The sequence below is a fragment of the Phyllobates terribilis genome, unplaced genomic scaffold, assembly GCF_046119375.1.
Source record: "Phyllobates terribilis strain yellow unplaced genomic scaffold, ASM4611937v1 Scaffold_12__6_contigs__length_324123572, whole genome shotgun sequence".
Lineage (NCBI taxonomy): Eukaryota > Metazoa > Chordata > Amphibia > Anura > Dendrobatidae > Phyllobates > Phyllobates terribilis.
In genome coordinates, this window is record NW_027362772.1 from 263,066,684 (window position 1) to 263,086,645 (window position 19,962).

At 46.4% G+C, this 19,962-nt stretch overlaps 2 protein-coding genes across 4 annotated transcripts in view; one reads left to right on the forward strand and one right to left on the reverse strand.

Annotated features, from left to right (window-relative positions):
• NOC2L (NOC2 like nucleolar associated transcriptional repressor) overlaps window positions 1–19,962 on the reverse strand; it is a 105,652-nt gene that overhangs the window by 58,651 nt on the left and 27,039 nt on the right. For both annotated transcript variants that reach the window (XM_073656952.1, XM_073656953.1), the window contains exons 2-11: window positions 15,999–16,106; window positions 13,630–13,794; window positions 12,882–13,062; window positions 12,373–12,477; window positions 11,668–11,785; window positions 11,410–11,497; window positions 10,439–10,517; window positions 9,660–9,770; window positions 9,170–9,283; window positions 7,138–7,326 (exon numbers count right to left, since the gene is read on the reverse strand). In XM_073656952.1, coding sequence (XP_073513053.1) covers window positions 7,138–7,326; window positions 9,170–9,283; window positions 9,660–9,770; window positions 10,439–10,517; window positions 11,410–11,497; window positions 11,668–11,785; window positions 12,373–12,477; window positions 12,882–13,062; window positions 13,630–13,794; window positions 15,999–16,096 — 1,248 coding nt within the window. In that variant the 5' untranslated portion in view covers window positions 16,097–16,106. The remainder of the gene's footprint in view (window positions 1–7,137; window positions 7,327–9,169; window positions 9,284–9,659; window positions 9,771–10,438; window positions 10,518–11,409; window positions 11,498–11,667; window positions 11,786–12,372; window positions 12,478–12,881; window positions 13,063–13,629; window positions 13,795–15,998; window positions 16,107–19,962) is intronic.
• The window catches only part of KLHL17 (kelch like family member 17), an 84,470-nt gene continuing 81,240 nt past the window's right edge, over window positions 16,733–19,962 (forward strand). The window contains exon 1 of one of the 2 annotated variants that reach the window (XM_073656954.1): window positions 16,733–17,138. In XM_073656954.1, coding sequence (XP_073513055.1) covers window positions 17,037–17,138 — 102 coding nt within the window. In that variant the 5' untranslated portion in view covers window positions 16,733–17,036. The remainder of the gene's footprint in view (window positions 17,139–19,962) is intronic. The other variant, XM_073656956.1, reaches the window with a different exon arrangement.

Here is a 19,962-nt window from a genome sequence, read left to right on the forward strand (position 1 = left end):
GCCATGACTTTGGTAAACACTCTGGGAACCGTGGAGAGTCCGAACGGGAGAGCCACGAACTGGTAGTGGTCCTGGTCGATTGCGAACCTGAGAAATCACTGATGGGCGGGTGCAATTGGTATATGCAGGTATGCGTCTTGTATGTCTATGGAGGCGAGAAATTCTCCCTTTTCCATGGATGCAATGATGGACCGAAGGGACTCCATGCGGAAGTGACGTACCCGTACATATTTGTTGAGCTGTTTTAGGTCCAGTATGGGCCATACGCCGCCTCCTTTCTTGGGGACTACGAATAAATTGGAGTAAAACCCTCGGAAGCGCTCGGCCGCGGGGACCGGTACTATGACTCCTGCTTGAAGAAGTGAGAAGACCGCTTGGCGGAAGACACAAGCCTTGTCTGGTGGTTTTGGGGGGGGAACAGAAAGAAAGAGTCTGTTTGGTGGGTCGGAAGTGAACTCTATCTCGTATCCCGAAGACACTAGTTCCCTGACCCACCTGTCTTCTGTAATAGACAGCCAGACTTGATGAAAGAGCAAAAGTCGGCTGCCTACAGGTGGGGTGTCTTCCGGAGTCCGTGAGTCATGATGAGGAGGAAGTCTGAGATTTTCCTCCTTTGAACTTTGACTGGCCTGCTTTTGACTGCCAGGTCTGGTCCGACTTTTGCGTCGACCGCGAGTTGTCCCTGCGTAGGGAGCGGTTGCTATTTTGTGCTGGCCGCGAGATGGACCAGCCCGAAGAGTTCCGAAAGGATCGGAATCGAGTTTGGTTACGATTCTTGTAAGTGCGTTTGGGTTTCAGTTGGGGGAGAGAGGTACTCTTACCCCCGGTGGCGTTGGATATCATCGTGTCCAACTGTTCACCAAAAAGTCGACCACTGAGGTACGGGAGGTGCGTGAGGGACTTCTTTGAGGCTGCGTCTGCTTTCCATTCCCGCAGCCAGAGGATACGTCGAATTGTGATGGCGTTTGATGCTATCCCCAGCTGCACCCCATGCAGAATCCAGAGCTGCATGAAGCATGTAATCTGCTACAACTGCTATTTGAACCGCTTGGTCCGACAGCTCAGGAGCAGATACTTGGAGGCCAGCTTGTAAATTTTGGGTCCAAGCCAGGATGGCCTTGGCAGCCCAAACTGAAGAGAACACGGGAGCCAGGGAGGCCCCTGCGGCCTCGAAAATTGAACGAGCCATGCGTTCTACCTGCCGGTCTGCTGTGTCCCTGAGGGTTGAGCTATCTGGCAGTGAAAGTAGTGACTGTGCTGCTAGCCTAGAGACTGGGGGATCCACTTCGGGTGGATCTGTCCATTCCTTGGTGGTCTCCTGTGGGAAGGGGTACCGCGCCTCCAGATATTTGCGATTGGTAAACTTCTCAGGCTGTGAGAACAGCTTTTTAAGGATTGACTTAAACTCTGGGTGGTCAAAGAAGACCTTAGGAGGTTTCAGAACACCTTCAAAGGAAATCTTGTGTTGTGGTGCCTCCAGGGGCGGATCAGAAATGTCCAGCACCCGATGGATGGACGAGATTACGTCCTCAACTAGCGCTGTACTGCTAGGGGGGATTGGGTCTGAGTCGGAATCACAGATGCCTTCCGAATCCTGTGTATCGCTAAGGCGTCTCTTGCTGGGTGAACCAGGGTGGAGGCCTTCTCTGGTCGGGGATCGCTGCGGAGAACTGCAATATCTGTCCCTGGTAGGGGATGGTCTAGATGACCTCGAACTACGGTGTCTCTCCCTAGAAGGGGATGACTGTGTGCTATGGGATGACGCAGATGAACGTGACCTGTGGGTCCGCTTGCATCCTGACCTAGACGTGGATGTGCCCGGGTCGTCATGTCCCTGAGTCGAGCCTTCCCTTTGCTGGGTAGCGTTCATAGCCGAGGCATGACTCTGCAGAGCCTGAAGCAATGTGGAGGTTAGGTTATCTATAGACTGCGTCATAGATTGAAATATCTGAGTGACCCATTCCGGCGTGGCATTAGACACCGAAGCATTGGCAGGGGCTTCTTGGGGCTCTGGCACAGTAGTTTGGATGCAGTCCAGGCAGTGCGGGTACGTGTTGCCACTTGGGAGAGTATTGTTGCAGGCTGTACAGAGTGCATAATAGCAGTCCTGCTTGGTTCTCTTGGACCTTGAGCCGGCATAGTGCACTGGGGTGGCTATGCAGAGAGCCCTACAGGAGTGGCTATGCAGAGGAGCATATAAGTAATAATGGACTCACAGCCGAGGAAGAACTCCAGCTGTGATCTTATCCCACCACTGTGCCCCTAGGTCCAGCGCCGAAGATCCACAGTCCTGTGCCCCCTGGAGACTGGCTGGTCTTCTCTTATCCTGCAGCAGATAATGGCCGCCAGAGTAAAGTTAAGAAAGAAGGGGGGCGGAGAGCTGAAAAGGGCGGCAGAACTGTGAAATCGCGCCCTTTCAGTCTCGATCCGCCCCCTCTATGACACTGTAGAGTGTCATATTTGTCATCCGGGGGGCGGGCCGGGGAGAGGAGGTGGCGGCTTCGGCCTAGCCGAAGCCGCGGCCTAAATTAGATGCCTGATGCCCAAAGGGACTGCAGGCCGGCGCGGAAGTCTGGGAGGGGGCCGGATATGAACCGGACCCCCCCGGATTTAAAGGCAGGATAGCGGTGGGGTATAGCGGAAGAGGGGGGCCCTGTGAAGAGTCCCCCTGAGGCACCGTAGAGCTGGTGCTGCCGCAGAAACAGGGAACAGGGAGGCCTGTGCCTCTGTTGTGTTCTGCCTGCACTCCCCCCGGCCCCGCCAGGAGCCCGCAGCAAGGCTGGGGTCCCTGGATTCAGCCGTAGTGTGCTGGTTGCTGGGAGCTGCTGCCTGTACAGGCCCTACCTGAGGCGTTTCAACCTAATAAGCCCAGGGGGGATTAGGGAAGTGCTGTTGTCACCATCAGGGGGCTATATCCTCGCTTCGACCTCAACCCAGAAACCAAAAGGAATTGGGGAAGGAGGGGGGGTCTCGACTTCGAACCAGCACCCGAGGGTCTGGGGAAGGAGCGACATAGAGAATAGCCATCTCGACTTCAACCGTGCACCCCTAATAAGGGGCCGAGGAAGGAGCCATGCTGGGAGTCTCGCAGTAGACCCACTTTTCTTCATCTGCAATCCGGTCGATGAAAACGGAGTAAAAGTTTTAGGTGTGCCTCCTATGCGACACTAAGCAAAAACTGGAGAAGGCTGATGCCGTCCAGGGGTGTATACTGCAGAGGAGGAGCCACGGTTAATCTTTTTCAGATTATGCATAGTGTCACCTCCTAGTGGACAGCAGCATAACACCCATGGTCCTGTGCCCCCAAATGAGGCGACAGAGTAATAAATGATGGTCCAACTAAACGCAAACCGGATGGAATAGCATGCCGCTGCAAGATGCTGTGGTAGCCATGCTGGTTCAGTATGCCTTCAATTTTGAATAAATCCCCAACAGTGTCACCAGCAAAGCACCCCCACACCATCACACCTCCTCCTCCATGCTTCACGGTGGGAACCAGGCATGTAGAGTCCATCCGTTCACCTTTTCTGCGTCGCACAAAGACACGGTGGTTGGAACCAAAGATCTCAAATTTGGACTCATCAGACCAAAGCACAGATTTCCACTGGTCTAATGTCCATTCCTTGTGTTCTTTAGCCCAAACAAGTCTCTTCTGCTTGTTGCCTGTCCTTAGCAGTGGTTTCCTAGCAGCTATTTGACCATGAAGGCCTGCTGCAAGTCTCCTCTTAACACTTGTTGAAGAGATGTGTCTGCTGCTAGAACTCTGTGTGGCACTGACCTGGTCTCTAATCTGAGCTGCTGTTAACCTGCGATTTCTGAGGCTGGTGACTCGGATAAACTTATCCTCAGAAGCAGAGGGGACTCTTGGTCTTCCTTTCCTGGGGCGGTCCTCATGTGAGCCAGTTTCTTTATAGCTCTTGATGGTATTTGCAACTGCACTTGGGGACACTTTCAAAGTTTGCCCAATTTTTTGGACTGACTGACCTTCATTTCTTAAAGTAATGATGGCCACTCGTTTTTCTTTACTTAGAATTTGCATTATGGCAAGAAAAAAGCAGCTAACAGTCTATTCAGTAGGACTATCAGCTGTGTATCCACCAGACTTCTGCACAACACAACTGATGGTCCCAACCCCATTTATAAGGCAAGAAATCCCACAAATTAAACCTGACAGGGCACACCTGTGAAGTGAAAACCATTTCCTGTGACTACCTCTTGAAGCTCATCAAGAGAATGCCAAGAGTTTGCAAAGCAGCCATCAAAGCAAAAGGTGGCTACTTTGAAGAACCTACAGTCATGGCCAAAAGTTTTGAGAATGACACCAAAATTATATTTTCACATGATCTGCTGGCCTCTGGTTTTTATAAGTGTTTGTCTGATGTTTATATCACATACAGAAATATAATTACAATCATATTAAGAGTACCAATAGGTTATATTGACAGTTAGAATGAGTTAATGCAGCAAGTCAATATTTGCAGTGTTGCCCCTTCTTCTTCAAGACCTCTGTAATTCTCCCTGGCATGCTCTCAATCAACTTTTGGACCAAATCCTGACTGATAGCAGTCCATTCTTGCATAATCAATGCTTGCATTTTGCCAGAATTTGTTGGTTTTTGCTTGTCCACCCGTCTCTTGATGATTGACCACAAGTTCTCAATGGGATTAAGATCTGGGGAGTTTCCAGGCCATGGACCCAAAATCTCTATGTTTTGTTCCATGAGCCATTTAGTTATCACCTTTGCTTTATGGCAAGGTGCTCCATCATGCTGGAAAAGGCATTGTTGGGCGCCAAACTGCTCTTGGACGGTTGGGAGAAGTTGCTCTTGGAGGACATTCTGGTACCATTCTTTATTCATGGCTGTGTTTTTAGGCAAGACTGTGAGTGAGCCGATTCCCTTGGCTGAGAACCAACCCCACACATGAATGGTTTCAGGATGCTTTACAGTTGGCATGAGACAAGACTGGTGGTAGCGCTCACCTCTTCTTCTCCGAATAAGCTGTTTTCCAGATGTCCCAAACAATCGAAAAGGGGATTCATCAGAGAAAATGACTTTGCCCCAGTCCTCAGCAGTCCACTCTCCCTGTACCTTTTGCAGAATATCAGTCGGTCCCTGATGTTTTTTCTGGAGAGAAGTGGCTTCTTTGCTGCCCTCCTTGAAACCAGCCCTTGCTCAAAGAGTCTCCGCCTCACAGTGCGTGCAGAAGCACTCACACCAGCCTGCTGCCATTCCTGAGCAAGCTCGGCACTGCTGGTCGTCCGATCCCGCAGCTGAAACAGTTTTAAGATACGGTCCTGGCGCTTGCTGGTCTTTCTTGGGCACCCTGGAGCCTTTTTAACAATGGAAGCTCTCTCCTTGAAGTTCTTGATGATGCGATAGATTGTTGACTGAGGTGCAATCTTTGTAGCTGCGATACTCTTGCCTGTTAGGCCATTTTTGTGCAGTGCAATGATGGCTGCACGTGTTTCTTTAGAGATAACCATGGTTAACTGAAGAGAAACAATGATACCAAGAACCAGCCTCCTTTTAAAGTGTCCAGTGATGTCATTCTTACTTAATCATGACTGATTGATCGCCAGCCCTGTCCTCATCAACACCCACACCTGTGTTAATGGATCAATCACTAAAACGATGTTAGCTGCTCCTTTTAAGGCAGGACAGCAATGATGTCGAAATGTGTTTTGGGGGTTAAAGTTCATTTTCTGGGCAAATATTGACTTTGCAAGTACAGTAATTGCTGTTAAGCTGATCACTCTTTGACATTCAGGAGTATATGCAAATTGCCATTACAAAAAATGAAGCAGTAAACTTTGGAAAAATTACTATTTGTCTCATTCTCAATACTTTTGGCCATGACTGTAGAATATAAGACATATTTTCAGTTGTTTCACACTTTTTTGTTAAGTATATAATTCCACATGTGTTAATTCATAGTTTTGATGCCTTCAGTGTGAATGTACAATTTTCAAACCATGAAAATACAGAAAAATCTTTAAATGAGAAGGTGTGTCCAAACTTTTGGTCTGTACTGTGTATGTATATATATATTATATATATATATATATATATATATATATATATATATATATACACACACATATACACACTCACGCACATATACACATGTTTGACTTTATTATATTTTTGGATTTTTTTCTCATTTAGAGAAAAAAATATATAATTTTTAAATGAAAAATATATTTAAAAATGTAAAAGCATTTCTATAATAAAAGAAAATAAAAATTTATCCGGAGGTAGACACAGGACACACGGTTTGGGTAAGCTTCCTGCGGGTCTATTGTGCGGCATAAACTCCAGCAGCGTCCCAATAAAATAAACAGTCCCTCTTGGGGTTAATGGGGAAACAAAAGATGGATATATAACAGTGTCATCTTAGCCAGCAAGGCCTTTGCCAGCTGCAGGTAGTCCTGTGAAGTGTCCACAACACCAGTCCTCCGGCGTTGCTCTCTAGTGTCAGCCACACACAGCCTGGAAACCTCAAACTCCAGACCACACACTCCACAAAGGAAACTAACTGACTGAACACTTATACCCTGTTCAGCCACACCCTGAGGGGGAGGTATGGGGAATGACTTCCCTCCCGTCTCTTAAGTCATTCCCATAAAACCACACCCTTTTAAAGAGTTAACCCCCAGCATACAATATGCTGGTAGAAAATCTATCGGTTTCAATTCACACAGGCCAGCAACCTGCGTGACATATACCTCCCCTCGCATATAATACCAGTGACTGTCACAATTTACACACATACACACGTTTACACTGTGCAGCACTACTATAAAATGGACTGTAGGTGGCACTGTGGCTGCACTTTAGTAGATTAACCACATCCATGCCGCTGGATGTGTATGTGCTATTATAAGAACAGAATGTATGTCGGGTTCTCAAACCACCATGATACTTCATAAAAAGGTTGAACTTAATTAGAACCATTAAATGAAATGTAAGAAATAATGGAGCAAAGTGACCACAGCAGCAAGTCAGGCGGTTTCTATAAAGGCTGTGTTCATACTGTTTTTGGAGCACAAGTTTGGATTGGAGAGTTTCTGCTCCGAAAACTCTACTACAGAAAAAAAAGGGGTGTATTGGTATTAGGATGGTAGGTGTTCTCCTACCTTCTTCTTGAGGGTCATGGCGCTGCGCAGGTGGATGGCCAGTTGCCGGATGTAGATGAAGATGTGCTGGTAGGAGCTCTGCACGTCCAGCGCGTACATCTCCGTCAGAGTGCGCTGCATGAAGTTGATCATCGGCAGGACGTTCGGAGAAGTAAATTTCGAGTTCTTCACGTAGGAGATGTACATTTTCTGTGGTATAGCAATGTATACACTTGTTACTATAGAAGATGACGAGCTGCAACACCTGGTGCTTCTTCAATGTTTTCATAAACACAAGTATTTTTGACCAGAATTTATTTTTTTGCAATTAGGTTTCATTTAAAACTTGACCCCATTTGCCTTCTATAGTTCGCTGTAGAATGAGTCAACCGAGAATCCGTAAGTGAGCAAGAGGGTGTGATAAGTCTTTTCTTCTCACCTCCACAGCTGCTGTATGAACGCATGAAAGTTGAGCTGAGTTTTGAGCTAGTCACAAATCGGTTGAGAGGAGCGCCTAGCTCACTGATTGATTCTCAGTTCACTCATTCTGCAGTCAATAGTCAGTGCGGCATGAAAGCTATAGAAGGTGGCAAATGGTGCAACATTTTCAAACAAACCCAATTGCTAAAATGATTTTTAGTTGTTAAATATAAATACATTTTATTTATTTTTTTACAAGTCCCAAAAGGTGTTGATATCCTCCTTTGTAAGAAAGTTCTGTCATTATTACTGGAATGAAAAAAAAAAAAATAAATCACATTTGAAGTGACTGAGGGGTCTATATGACAGAAAATACCCAAAAGTGACACCATTCTAAAAACTGCACCCCTCAAGGTGCTCAAAACCACATTCAAGAACTTTATTAACCCTTCAGGTGCGTCACAGGAATTTTTAGAATGTGGAAGAAAAAAATTAACATTTAACTTTTTTCACAAAAATGTTACTTTAGACACAATTTTTTTTTTATTTTCGCAAGATTAACAGGAAAAAATGGACCCCAAAATTTGTTGTGCGATTCCCTCCTGAGCACGCAGATACCCTATATGGGGGGGAAAACCACTGTTTGGGCGCACGGCAGGGCTCAGAAGGGAAGGAGCGCCATTTGACTTTTTGAATGTAAAATTCTCTTGAATAATTAGCGAGCGCCATGTTGCATTTGGAGAGCCCCTGATGTGCCTATACAGTGGAAACCCCCCACAAGTGACACCATTTTGGAAACTAGACCTCCTCAGGAACTTATCTAGATGTGATCGGGGACCGGGAAAACCATCCTTGATCACATTCTCCAGGGTCTCAGCAACCCCCCGTAGCTGAGAACCCGTAGAATTTTCGTCTCAGGCGGGTGCTCCAGCCTTATTCCTCGGCAACGCATTTTTCACGGCGCTGAGGAATAAGTACCCTTAACAGCTGCCGTAAAAATGCGTTATGAGGGTCGTTAAGGGGTTAAAGAGTTTTTAGAAAACAAAAGACACTGATCTCCCCTAAAAACAAAAAGATTGGAAGCTAAAAATTCCAAATTGCCCATCCATTTGTCAAAGGGAGAGAGTAAAAAAAAAATCAAAAAAAAAAAAATCAGATGATAGGTAGGTTCGGATAACTTTCATTTGATGTATACGAGTGCCTTAACCCTTTGTTCCCCAGGAGATTGGGGTTAAATAGTTAAATATATGAAGTATTTGTACCCCAAGATTTGTACTGAGTCAGACGCCGGCAGTGTTAATGTAGCCAGGTATGTTTTACTCCGGATTGTCGTCCGGCCCCCCATGGCTTCTCACTGTCCCATTCCCAGTGACTGACAGATCTCTTCCTATAGGGGTATAAGAGACCTGCTAGCAACGGGGATTGTGGCAGGGGGACCAGCCTCAGCCTAGTCATCCAGTCCAAGATCTGACTTCTCAGAATATGTGTTCACTGAAACGCCGCAGTATAAAACATGCACAGCAATAGTAATGCAGAAAGGGTCTGACTCCGCAGACACTGTCCCTTTAAAGGACAGTAATCGGAACAATGAATAAATGGAAGGACTCCATGAGTAGCAGAGAGCAGGACTTACCTTCAGCACTGGGTTGAGGTATGAGTCTTTTCTGTATCTGCAGATCTTGTTCAGAACCAAAAATGCTAAAACTCTGACGGTTTCCTCACCCGTACTCCACAGATTAATGGCTTTCTGCAGGAAGACACATTATAAATGGAACACAAGTCAATATTTCATTCTGTATAAATATAAAGCAATGATAGAAACATCAGTGGCTGCCAGATCTTCACTAAAAATCTATGATGCCAACAGACCAGGAGCAGCGCATCGGGGAGGCAGCCCCGGAGGAGCGGGTCGGCGAGGCAGCCCCGGAGGAGCGGGTCGGGGAAGAGAGCTGATTTAATCTATAGCAATTAGGTGAAGATAAAATATAGTGTATACGGGAAACCCCATAATGAAGAAACTAAATGCTACATAAGTGGGAGGCAATAGCAGGAGAAAAAACAGAAATGCATAGCCAGTCATACATTGCATGTAGAGGCCAGACCTCAAGAGGAGAATTTATTACCTTAAGGAGTTGTTGCGTGTGTTTTGGAAAGCAGAGGTAAAAATGCACGGTGTTGTTAACGTGCTGGAGAACAGCAGCGCTGACCGTGGATTCGGTGAGGCAGTTAAGCAGCTGGAAAATAAAACAATTTTTGCATAAACCATCATGGACCGCTGCAGCCGGCGATGCAGACAGAGAAGTCTCTTCTCTTCTGCTCTGTCGATGGTGTGTCACTGCCGATGTCATGATGATTGACAGCAGCGCCACGCCAACAGAGTACAGCGGCTCCACTGATGTGAATGGTCAAATGAAGCAGAATTGCCGTTGGGGGCGGCTGGCGAGCAATGTCAGGGGCAGCCCGTGAGCCGGAAGAGATCGGCACCGGGCAGAACAGGCAGGAAGTTGGCAATTATCTCCATATAAGTTCTTAGTCCGTTTGCTTATTTATCCCTAAGTACTTGATAACCCTTTTAAGCAATGTTCTCTGTCAGCATAAAAGGACTGTTCAAACCGCCGGGCAGTTCAGTGCACCTTGCATTGGACCCCCCCCATCCTCCTCATCAAGGAGTCAGACAGTCCTAAAGAGGGTGAACTTTAGCATCTGTATTCTGACATGACAGACTTGCAATCAATCAACCTCAACTAATCCCGAAGACCCCCTTAAGTCAGGTCATAAAGGTCACAGTCAGTGCAAAAAATATAACATCAGGGTCCATGTGAATATATTTATATGTTATTTATTGCACAACGTGGAAACACGACTACTAAAGGTATCAGAAGAAAAATGCAACAGCCGGTACCTGGATGACGGAGTTCAGATACATCTTTATGTCCAGACGCAGCTTTTTCCATAGAGCGCTGTCTGTCGGGTTCACCAGCCTGTAAATAATAAAACACGCACGTTGCAGTTGTACTTCTCCATATGACGTACAATAAAGCGGCTTTTAAATATGTGAAATAATTAGCAATAGAGACGACACATTAGTGGGAGAATCACACACGAAAATCGCTGCCAGTTTCATTTATCTTAATGGGACTTGCAGAAATCCATGCGCCCAAACAACCGCAGGCATACTGAACAGACTCCGCTCCAAAAAACGGAACTCGTCCCCACTTTTACTTTTTGCACTTTCGTCTTTTCCTTTTCTAGCAAGAGCCGCAACCTTCTTGATTTTCCGTGAGAGCCATATGTGTGGGGGCTTGTGTGACCATTTTCAGAGAACCATAACTTTTTTTTTTTTGTTTCTTTGTTACTTGTCTCTTTGCTTGATGTTTTTTGACCGCTGGCTGTTTTTTTCTGAGCATTTTTTGCATTGTACTTTGTATTGGTGATAGTCCAAATTAGTCCATCTTTTTTCAAAGCGAAAACACTCAAAAAAAAAAACAAAACCACAACTGGGTGACTTCTGAGCTTTCCGATTGACTTGTCTTGTAAGCAGAAAGCACCTTCTGAACAGAATGGTCAGGTCGCTTATTTTACCTGCTTGGTGTCTTTTGAAACTTGAAGTTGTTAAAAGACGCTGAAAAGATTGGAGCACGTGAACCGCGAGTCATTCTTTACATAGAAATGCCGATGTTCATTCTTTTGAGCGCTTTTTCAGGTGGGTTACGGAGCGGACGCACTTGAGGAGGACGTGGTGGGCGCATACCCCAACACCTGCCTTGTGCAGGCTAAGCTCCCAGGACTGCTCCGTATACCCGCATAGTCTACACGTCAAATATACAAGTTACCGAGGGGGAAGGGATTAAATAAAAACTTTTTAAAACTTACTTTGTTCCCTTCGCCGGCTTCAGCTGAAGCTTTTTCTCAAGATGAACGAATAGATCTTTAATGCAGAATGTGACCAGAGCATTGAACACTACGGAGAGGCAACAACACGTTAAATCAATGGCTTGATAAAAACACAACAATGTTAGGCGAAAGGTTCTTATAGGAGTTAGTGGACACATCCAAGAACTATGTGAGCTCATTAATAAAATAAGAATTTCTACGGATCCCAGGAATTCTAGGAAAACTTCTGCTCCTCACCTGCAGTGTCGGCGACCTTGAATTTACTGGGGTCACCGCCGTCTTCTCCTTGTGTGGTGGCCACAGCGGCTTTAAAAGCCTGGGCAATTTCATGAAAGAGTCTTGGCCGGAGATCAACCTAAGCGTGTATAAAAAAAACCAAAAAACGGCGATCACATCACAGACCTCACGCATTACATCATATTACTAGAAAATAAATTAAATTAATCATGTTTTTGGTGCATGCAGCATTTTTTTCTACAGGCAAAACCTGCCATCTTGGCAGTAAAGAAGCTTTTGCTGCAAGAGTGTACATTTGTCTCTTGTGCATGCTGATAAAGTTTGGTGTATAAAAAAAAAAAAAAAAAAAAAAAAAAAAGTGATTCAACTTACTTAGATTTCTGCACCAAAAAACACAACAAAATCTGATCCCCGCATTTTTGCACTCACCCATTGCTTTCTATGGGTGAAAAAACGCTGTAAGAAGTGACATGGTGCAGTTTGCAAAAACGCAGCAGTTTTCCAAATCAGTCAGGAAAAAAAACAAAACAAGTTGTGTGCAGTGCATGAGATTTCTGAAATATTAGACTTTGCTTGTACTGTAAATCGCAGCTTAATATTTGCATAAAAAAAAACACACAGCAAAAACGCAACGTGTGAACATAGTCTAACAGAACGAAAGATAAAGGTGCGCAATGTACATAAAATATGTGAAAAGTTGCACACCTTCAGTTCTGCCTTCCACGCCTGCACCATTTTCAAAGTGACGATGATCTGATCGAGCTTTTTCTTCTTCTGTCCCTCATCGTCATCTTCATCATCACTTGCTTCCTACAGTAGAAAATAAGAGTCATGTTCTTAAGCACAGGCTTCATTTCTGCAAACGTCAAGAGACCGTGAAAGCAAAATTGGCTACAACACTTCTGTACGGAGATGGTCTAAAAACCTTGCAAAAAAAAACACATTAAACCCCTCCTGATCCAGCTCCGGTCACCCCTCATTACAGATTGATGGATGCATTCCCAATTGTAAACCTCTGACACGTCCATAACCCCCTTGTATGCTGGGAACAGCAAGACATCATGGACATATCTTCCTCTGACGGAATAGTGAAGCCTATGACTAGAATGACAGAATTTGTGGGTTTGATTGATGCAGCCACCGATCACCTCCTGACGATTGCGGTTGGATGCCATAATATGCGGACAGACGGAGGATTAGACCTCGCTACTAACCTCCAGGTGGTCAGGGAGCTGGTGAAGAGCCCCTTCTTCATCTGAAGAATCGGAGTCGTCGAAGTTCAAGAGACTTTGGTCGTTGTCCTTAAGGAATTTGTAGAACTCCGGGTCCTTTTCTTTAAGGCGAGAAAGTTGGTCCTTGTGCTCAGAAGCTTTGCCTTTCACTTTCTTTACCTTCCTTTATAATAAGACAATTTTTGTAGAGTTACTTCATGGACAGATTCATATACAATAAAAAACAGCCAAAATCTTCAAAAATAAAGTGTGCAGCTGTAGCCAGTGATTAGCTGCAGAGGTCACATGCCAGAACAGGGAGCGCAAAGACCGGCAGCGCGGGAAGAGGAGCGGGAGGAGCGGCAGCAGGCTGCGCAGTGGTAGGAGCAGCAGCAGGCTGAAAAGTGGGAGGAGCGGCAGCGCGGGAAGAGGAGCGGCAGCAGGCTGCGCAGTGGGAGGAGCGGCAGCAGGCTGCGCAGTGGGAGGAGCGGCAGCAGGCTGCGCAGTGGGAGGAGCGGCAGCAGGCTGCGCAGTGGGAGGAGCGGCAGCAGGCTGCGCAGTGGGAGGAGCGGCAGCAGTGGCATGTAATACATTTTTTTTTAGTTTTCATCATTCTGGGCAAATGTTTTTTTAGGCTATAGGGAGCAGCGCGACTCTACATTTTTAAGTTCAAATCACCCAGTATCACAATTAATACTCTGACCGGGCAGAACAGTGATCATAAGTAATATCTCACTATATCAGCACTTACATTTTTCCATTGGCTGCAGCCTCCTCCGATTTCGTCTTCTTCAGCTTTTTGACCTTCTTGGTTTTCGTCTCATTCTTAGATATATTGCCCTCGTCCTCAGCGGAGTCGCCGTCTGAATCAAAGCCGGTTGTCAGGAATTCATCGACACTCAGTTGAGCGAGCTTTCTAATTGGGAGAAAAAAAGCAGAGTTATAAATACATGAAGTGACCGGACCACAGGGCCAAACCCTGGGACAAAGGAGGACGGCGCGGTGTGTGCTCAGGGTACATTCTGGCAATGGTTGCAGGCAATCACATACACGTGATCGGTGCTGTGTGAATGAACGTGAGATTTTTACTGTGTCAGCGCCACCAGTCTCTGGTGCATGTGCAGCTGATTTTGCCATTATGTGCCGCACTCTGCTTCACCATCACTACAAAAAGTCAGTGGAGATCTTTCCAGCTGGTACAGGAAGCTTACTCCCTGCAGGGATCGCATGACCGCTGCAGCCATTCAGTGATGATGTCAGCAGTGATGAACAATTACAATAATCTTGAACCAAATGTGACGGCAACATGTACAAGAGGAGTGAGGACACTGCCTGCGAGGGCTCATAATCTACAAGGGATGGGTGAGGAAACAGTAGGTCTGGTAGAGCTGGTCGTGCAGCGGTATGGTGGAGGGAGGGTTGCTGCAGATTGTAGGCTTGTCGGAAGAGATGGGTCTTCAGGTTCCTTTTGAAGGTTTCCACAGTAGGCGAGAGTCTGATGTGTTGGGGTAGAGAGTTCCAGAGTAGGGGGGAAGCATGGGAGAAATCTTGTATGTGATTGTGGGAGGAGGAGATTAGAGGGGAGTAGAGCAGGAGATCTTGTGAGGATCGGAGGCTGCGTGCAGGTATGTATTGGGAGACTAGGTCACAGATGTATGGAGGAGACAGGTTGAGGATGGCTTTGTATGCCATGGTTAGGGTTTTGAACTGGAGTCTCTGGGTAATGGGGAGCCAGTGAAGGGATTGACAGAGAGTAGAGGCCGGGGAATAGCGGGGGGACAGGTGGATTAGTCGGGCAGCAGAGTTTAGGATAGATTGGAGGGGTGCGAGAGTGTTAGAGGGGAGGCCACAGAGCAGGAGGTTGCAGTAGTCGAGGCAGGAGATGATGAGGGCGTGCACTAGTGTTTTTGCAGATTCGTGGTTGAGGAATGTGCGGATCTGCGAGATATTTTTGAGTTGGAGTTGGCAGGAAGTGGAAAGGGCTTGGATATGTGGTTTGAAGGAGAGATCAGAGTCCAGGGTTACCCCGAGGCAGCGAGCTTGTGGGACTGGGGAGAGTGGACAGCCATTGACTATGATGGATAGGTCAGTTGGGGGGGTTGAGTGAGACGGTGGAAAGATGATGAATTCTGTTTTGTCCATGTTACGTTTTAGGAATCTGTCAGAGAAGGATGAAATAGTGGACAGACATTGTGGGATTTTGGTTAGTAAGGAGGTGATACCGGGTCCAGAAAGGTAGATCTGTGCGTCATCAACATAGAGGTGATAATGAAAGCCGTGAGACTCTATGAGCTGTCCCAGGCCGAAGGTGTAGATAGAGAAGAGCAGCGGTCCTAGAACTGAACCTTGGGGGACACCGACAGATAAGGGGTGAGATGAGGAGGTGGTGCATGAGTGGGAGACGCTGAATGTCCTGTCTGTTAGGCATGAGGAGATCCAGGATAGGGCCAAGTCTGTGATGCCGAGAGATGAGAGTCTGTAGTAAGAGGGAATGGTCCACTGTGTCAAAGGCAGATGACAGGTCTAGGAGGAGGAGGACGGAGTAATGTTGCTTGGATTTGGCGGTTAGTAGGTCGTTGGTGACTTTACTCAGGGCAGTTTCAGTGGAGTGATGCGGTCGGAAGCCAGATTGTAAGCGGTGAAAGAGGGAGCAGGAGGAGAGGTGGGAGGACAGTTCAAGGTGGACATGTTGTTCCAGTAGTTTTGAGGCAAAGGGGAGAAATGATATGGGGCGATAGCTAGTTGTATGTATAGTATAACATTGCAGAATGATTGGCTGCAGCGGTCATGCAGGGAGTTAAGCTGACTAAATACATTGGATAGATGGCAAATTTCCTAACAGACTCCTCATTTCAGGGGTCAAATAAAAGTATCAGTACCCCAATCTCTGTGTCCTGGGGCGGTCGGGGACCCCCTTACACACTCTATGGCGGCTGACTTATGTGATCTGAGGCCGGTGGGGAGCAACGTGGCAAGGCGCCGGTGACCAACATCTGGGAGAGAACCGGCTGCAAAGAGACAGAAAACTATGGAGTCCGAACCGCACATGTACCGGCCGATATCGGGCAGATCACGTCGGCCGACCCTCCGCCATTAGCGCCTACACTCAGTACTGCTCACCTCTTCCCGGACGCCGCCATGCTTTTGCTTTTACTCCTCCACGACCAACGTGCTCTGAACTTCCGCCAGCCCCACAATGCAACGCGACTGCTCATCATTCCTTCGTTTCTGGAATGAAAACAGCATAAACGTAACTCGGGCGGCCCAAACTATGTTTACACCTTATATTCCAGAACTAATTGGAAAAAATATGTTTTATTGGTATGTCATTCTACCTCAACCACAACAGCAAAAAAATACAACGTTTTAAATAGCTATTTTTTTTAAATGGAAAAAAAAATCTGAAAAAAACGGTGCGGTCGGGCTTAGACAACATTCACACTCTATTGAAAAAAATATGTTGTTAGTAGAACAGTATGTGTGCGATGAGGGCGGGCAGATTAACATAATTTTAGTTGAAGGAGTTAGAAGGCTAATAATTATGGTGCGGTCGGTCGTATCTAACTAACAATTTCCTTATTGTAGGAAAAGCTTATGTGTTATAGATGTGCGGGAGGTTTTGTTTTTTTTTTTCCATTGGAAGTGATATTATGTTTATCAAATATGTTGACGCGGTCGGGCGTATTTATTGAATATAGTAGAATAGGGTGTGAAAATATGGTGCGGGAGGGGATTATTTTATAAACTTTTTTTTAATTAACTTTTTCTAAAACTTTTTCTAAATGTCATTTTTTTTCTAAACTCTTAGAGAAGTTGTGTGTGATTAAATATGATGCGGAGGGGCATTCCCAGCTGATATTTTCCACTCTGGTGGGAGGGATTGCATGTGATTGTCTCTACAGCTGTCTGTATTTGATTTACACACTGATACAGACAAGTTCCATTGTATCTGCTCCCATCTTGTGCACTGATGTCCCTCTATGCAGACAGGAAGCTTTGTAGATGGCTACAATGTATCCATGTGCAGCATTCTGGCACTTAACCCTTTGCTGCAGTCATCCCCAGTCCTCCCTCCTCCCTCTGACAACACTTCTTGGCCAGTGATCATGGTGTGTGTTGCTGCCAAGTGTCCTTAATATAGATGCTGATTTGTGATCCATGGACTGGAGATCATGCTATATACAGACTGGAGTGATTATATCCACAAAGACCCTGATATCTGCCTTCATGAACTTGCTGTGGTGGTCTAGTGTGGAGAGGGTGAGTACCTGATATATGTGCACTCACAGCACACTCCTATATGGAGTTTTCTTTCAAGTTCACTAACAGGAAAAAAAAAAAGTTTAGCTTAGTAGCAATAATGGATTTCTGCACATACAGGGCGCTCCTTCTACTCAGGCTCGGACTGGCCAACAGGAGAACAGGAGAATCCTCCGGTAGGCCGCCCCTGTGAAGGAGTGCTAATGAGTAGTGCTATTACACTTGATTCACAATTTGCAGAAAAAGGTATCATCTCATCATTCATTAAGCTCGCTAGCCAAGATAATATTACATAGAAGCAAAGGTAAATTTGTGTACTGGGGTCAGGTTATTTTTGCTTGTAGCTGAACAGTGGGTCCCAATGTTATTGGTGGGCCTTTGCCAATCCAGTCCGGTGCTGGTGCTACTGATCAGTGTGGCGCTATAGTCACGCAAATAATATTTTGTAATATTGCGATCTACAATATGTAAAAAGAAAAAACAATAAATCAAAATGGACGACACTCCATAAGTATAGATGCAAATAAAGACCCAGAATTTTCAACTGTGGAATAACTTGTGCCAAATCTTCAGCCCCGTGCCCCGCCCTGTCGCCCCCGTGCCCCGCCCTGTCGCCCCCGTGCCCCGCCCTGTCGTCCCCGTGCCCCGCCCTGTCGTCCCCGTGCCCCGCCCTGTCGTCCCCGTGCCCCGCCCTGTCGTCCCCGTGCCCCGCCCTGTCGTCCCCGTGCCCCGCCCTGTCGTCCCCGTGCCCCGCCCTGTCGTCCCCGTGCCCCGCCCTGTCATCCCGTGCACACTTGGTGCAACCCTACACAAGGTTGTAGCAATACTGATAAATCCAGGAACCAGGGCACCAGATGTCTTCCTTTGGTAACTTCATTGGTACAGAAAAATCACAACGTTTCGTCTGTGCAGAGCCTTTATCAAGCCATAAAAAAAGAGGACGTCTGGTACCCTGGTTCCTGGATTACTCCATATTTATCAAATGTGGCACCTTGAAGGGGTTGTCTAGCCTTATTCTATGTGACTGCAGACTTGTGAATCCTCTGCGTGCTGGGAGCAGAAGGAGCATTACCACCCGTATGGAATTTGCATACTTCTTGCCACATTCCAACTAGACTTGTCCAACTTCGCTCAATACACTTACATTGAGCGAGGCTGCACCTGCCTAGTCAGTTTGTGACCGTATGTATGCAAATCACCAGGGTGTAACAATTGCGGTCAGAGAGGTCGCGACCAGGCCCATGCGGGTGAGTGGTCCACTGACACCAGTGCAAACTTCAACTGGATGAGCATCCTCGGAATTGTATTGCGGCGCAGAGACCCTGCGGGTCCGTGCGCTGCAATACACACTGCCAGCCAATCAGAGGCCAGCAGATGACGTCGGCGTGCATGTGACTGGGAGCGCATTGCATTGACTTCATGCGCTTCTGTTGCTTGCATGCTGAAGTCAGCCGCCAGCTTCAGAAGAGGGTGCCGCGTGGTGGGGGAGTAGAATATTTTTTTTTTTTATATATACAATAGAGAACTGGCAGAATGGGGGACATATATACTAGGATGGACCCAGGATGGGGGACATTACTACATAATGGGGGAGTGGGTGCAGCTTGTGTGTCCCTATAGGATTTAGAACACTACAAGGGCTCATGCATGTTGGTCAGATGGAAGGGGAAAGGTCCAAATTTTGTACCGGGGCCCATCGGTCTCTAGTTCCACCACTGCAAATCACATACTTGCAGACACACATCTTCTGCTCCCAGCACAGGAGAATCTTCACAGCGCACATACACTAACTGCAGAATTGTACCCTAAAGCTGGACAACCCCTTTAAGGAGGTTGCTCACTACTGGACAAGCCCTTCCTAAAAGCATACATTTACCTCCCTGTCCAGCACCAGGTCTGCTATTATGTGACATTGTAATGTCACGTGGCCACTGTAGCCAATCGGTGACCACTGATTGCATGCAGCCTTCATATTTACATCTTGTGTAACTCTGAGTGGTGAAGCCGGACAGTGGCTGGTGATTGGCTGCGGTGATCATGTGACATAACATTGCAGGCGCAGTGCTGGTCAGGGAGCTAAATACAGTTGTGCTCAAAAGTTTACATACCCCGGCAGAATTTTTCCTTACTTGGCCTTGTTTCAGAGAATATGAATGATAACAAAAAAACTTTTTCTCCACTCATGGTTATTGGTTGGGTGAAGCCATTTATTGTCAAACTACTGTGTTTTCTCTTTTTAAATTTTAATGACAACCAAAAACATCCAAATGACCCTGATCAAAAGTTCACATACCCTGGTGATTTTGGCCTGATAACATGCACAGAATTTGACAGAAATTGGTTTAAATGGCTACTAAAGGTATCATCCTCACCTGTGACCTGCTTGCTTGTAATCAGTGTGTGTGCATAAAAACTGAGTGAGTTTCTGGAATCCAGACGGACTCTTGCACCTTTCATCCAGCCACTGACGTTTCTGGATTGTGAGTCATGGGGAAAGCAAAAGAATTGTCGACGGATCTACGGGAAAAGGTAGTTGAACTGTATTACACAGGAAAGAGATACAAAAAAATATCCAAGGAATTGATAATGCCAGTCAGCAGCGTTCAAACTGTGATTAACAAATGGAAAATCGGGGGCTCTGTAAAAACCAAACCACGGTCAGGTAGACCAACAAAAATTTCAGTCACAGCTGCCAGAAAAATTGTTCGGGATGCAAAGGAAAACCCACAAATAACATCAGCTGAAATTCAGGACTCTCTGAAAACTAGCAGTGTGGCTGTTTCAAGATGCACAATAAGGAGGCACTTGAAGAAAAATTGGCTGC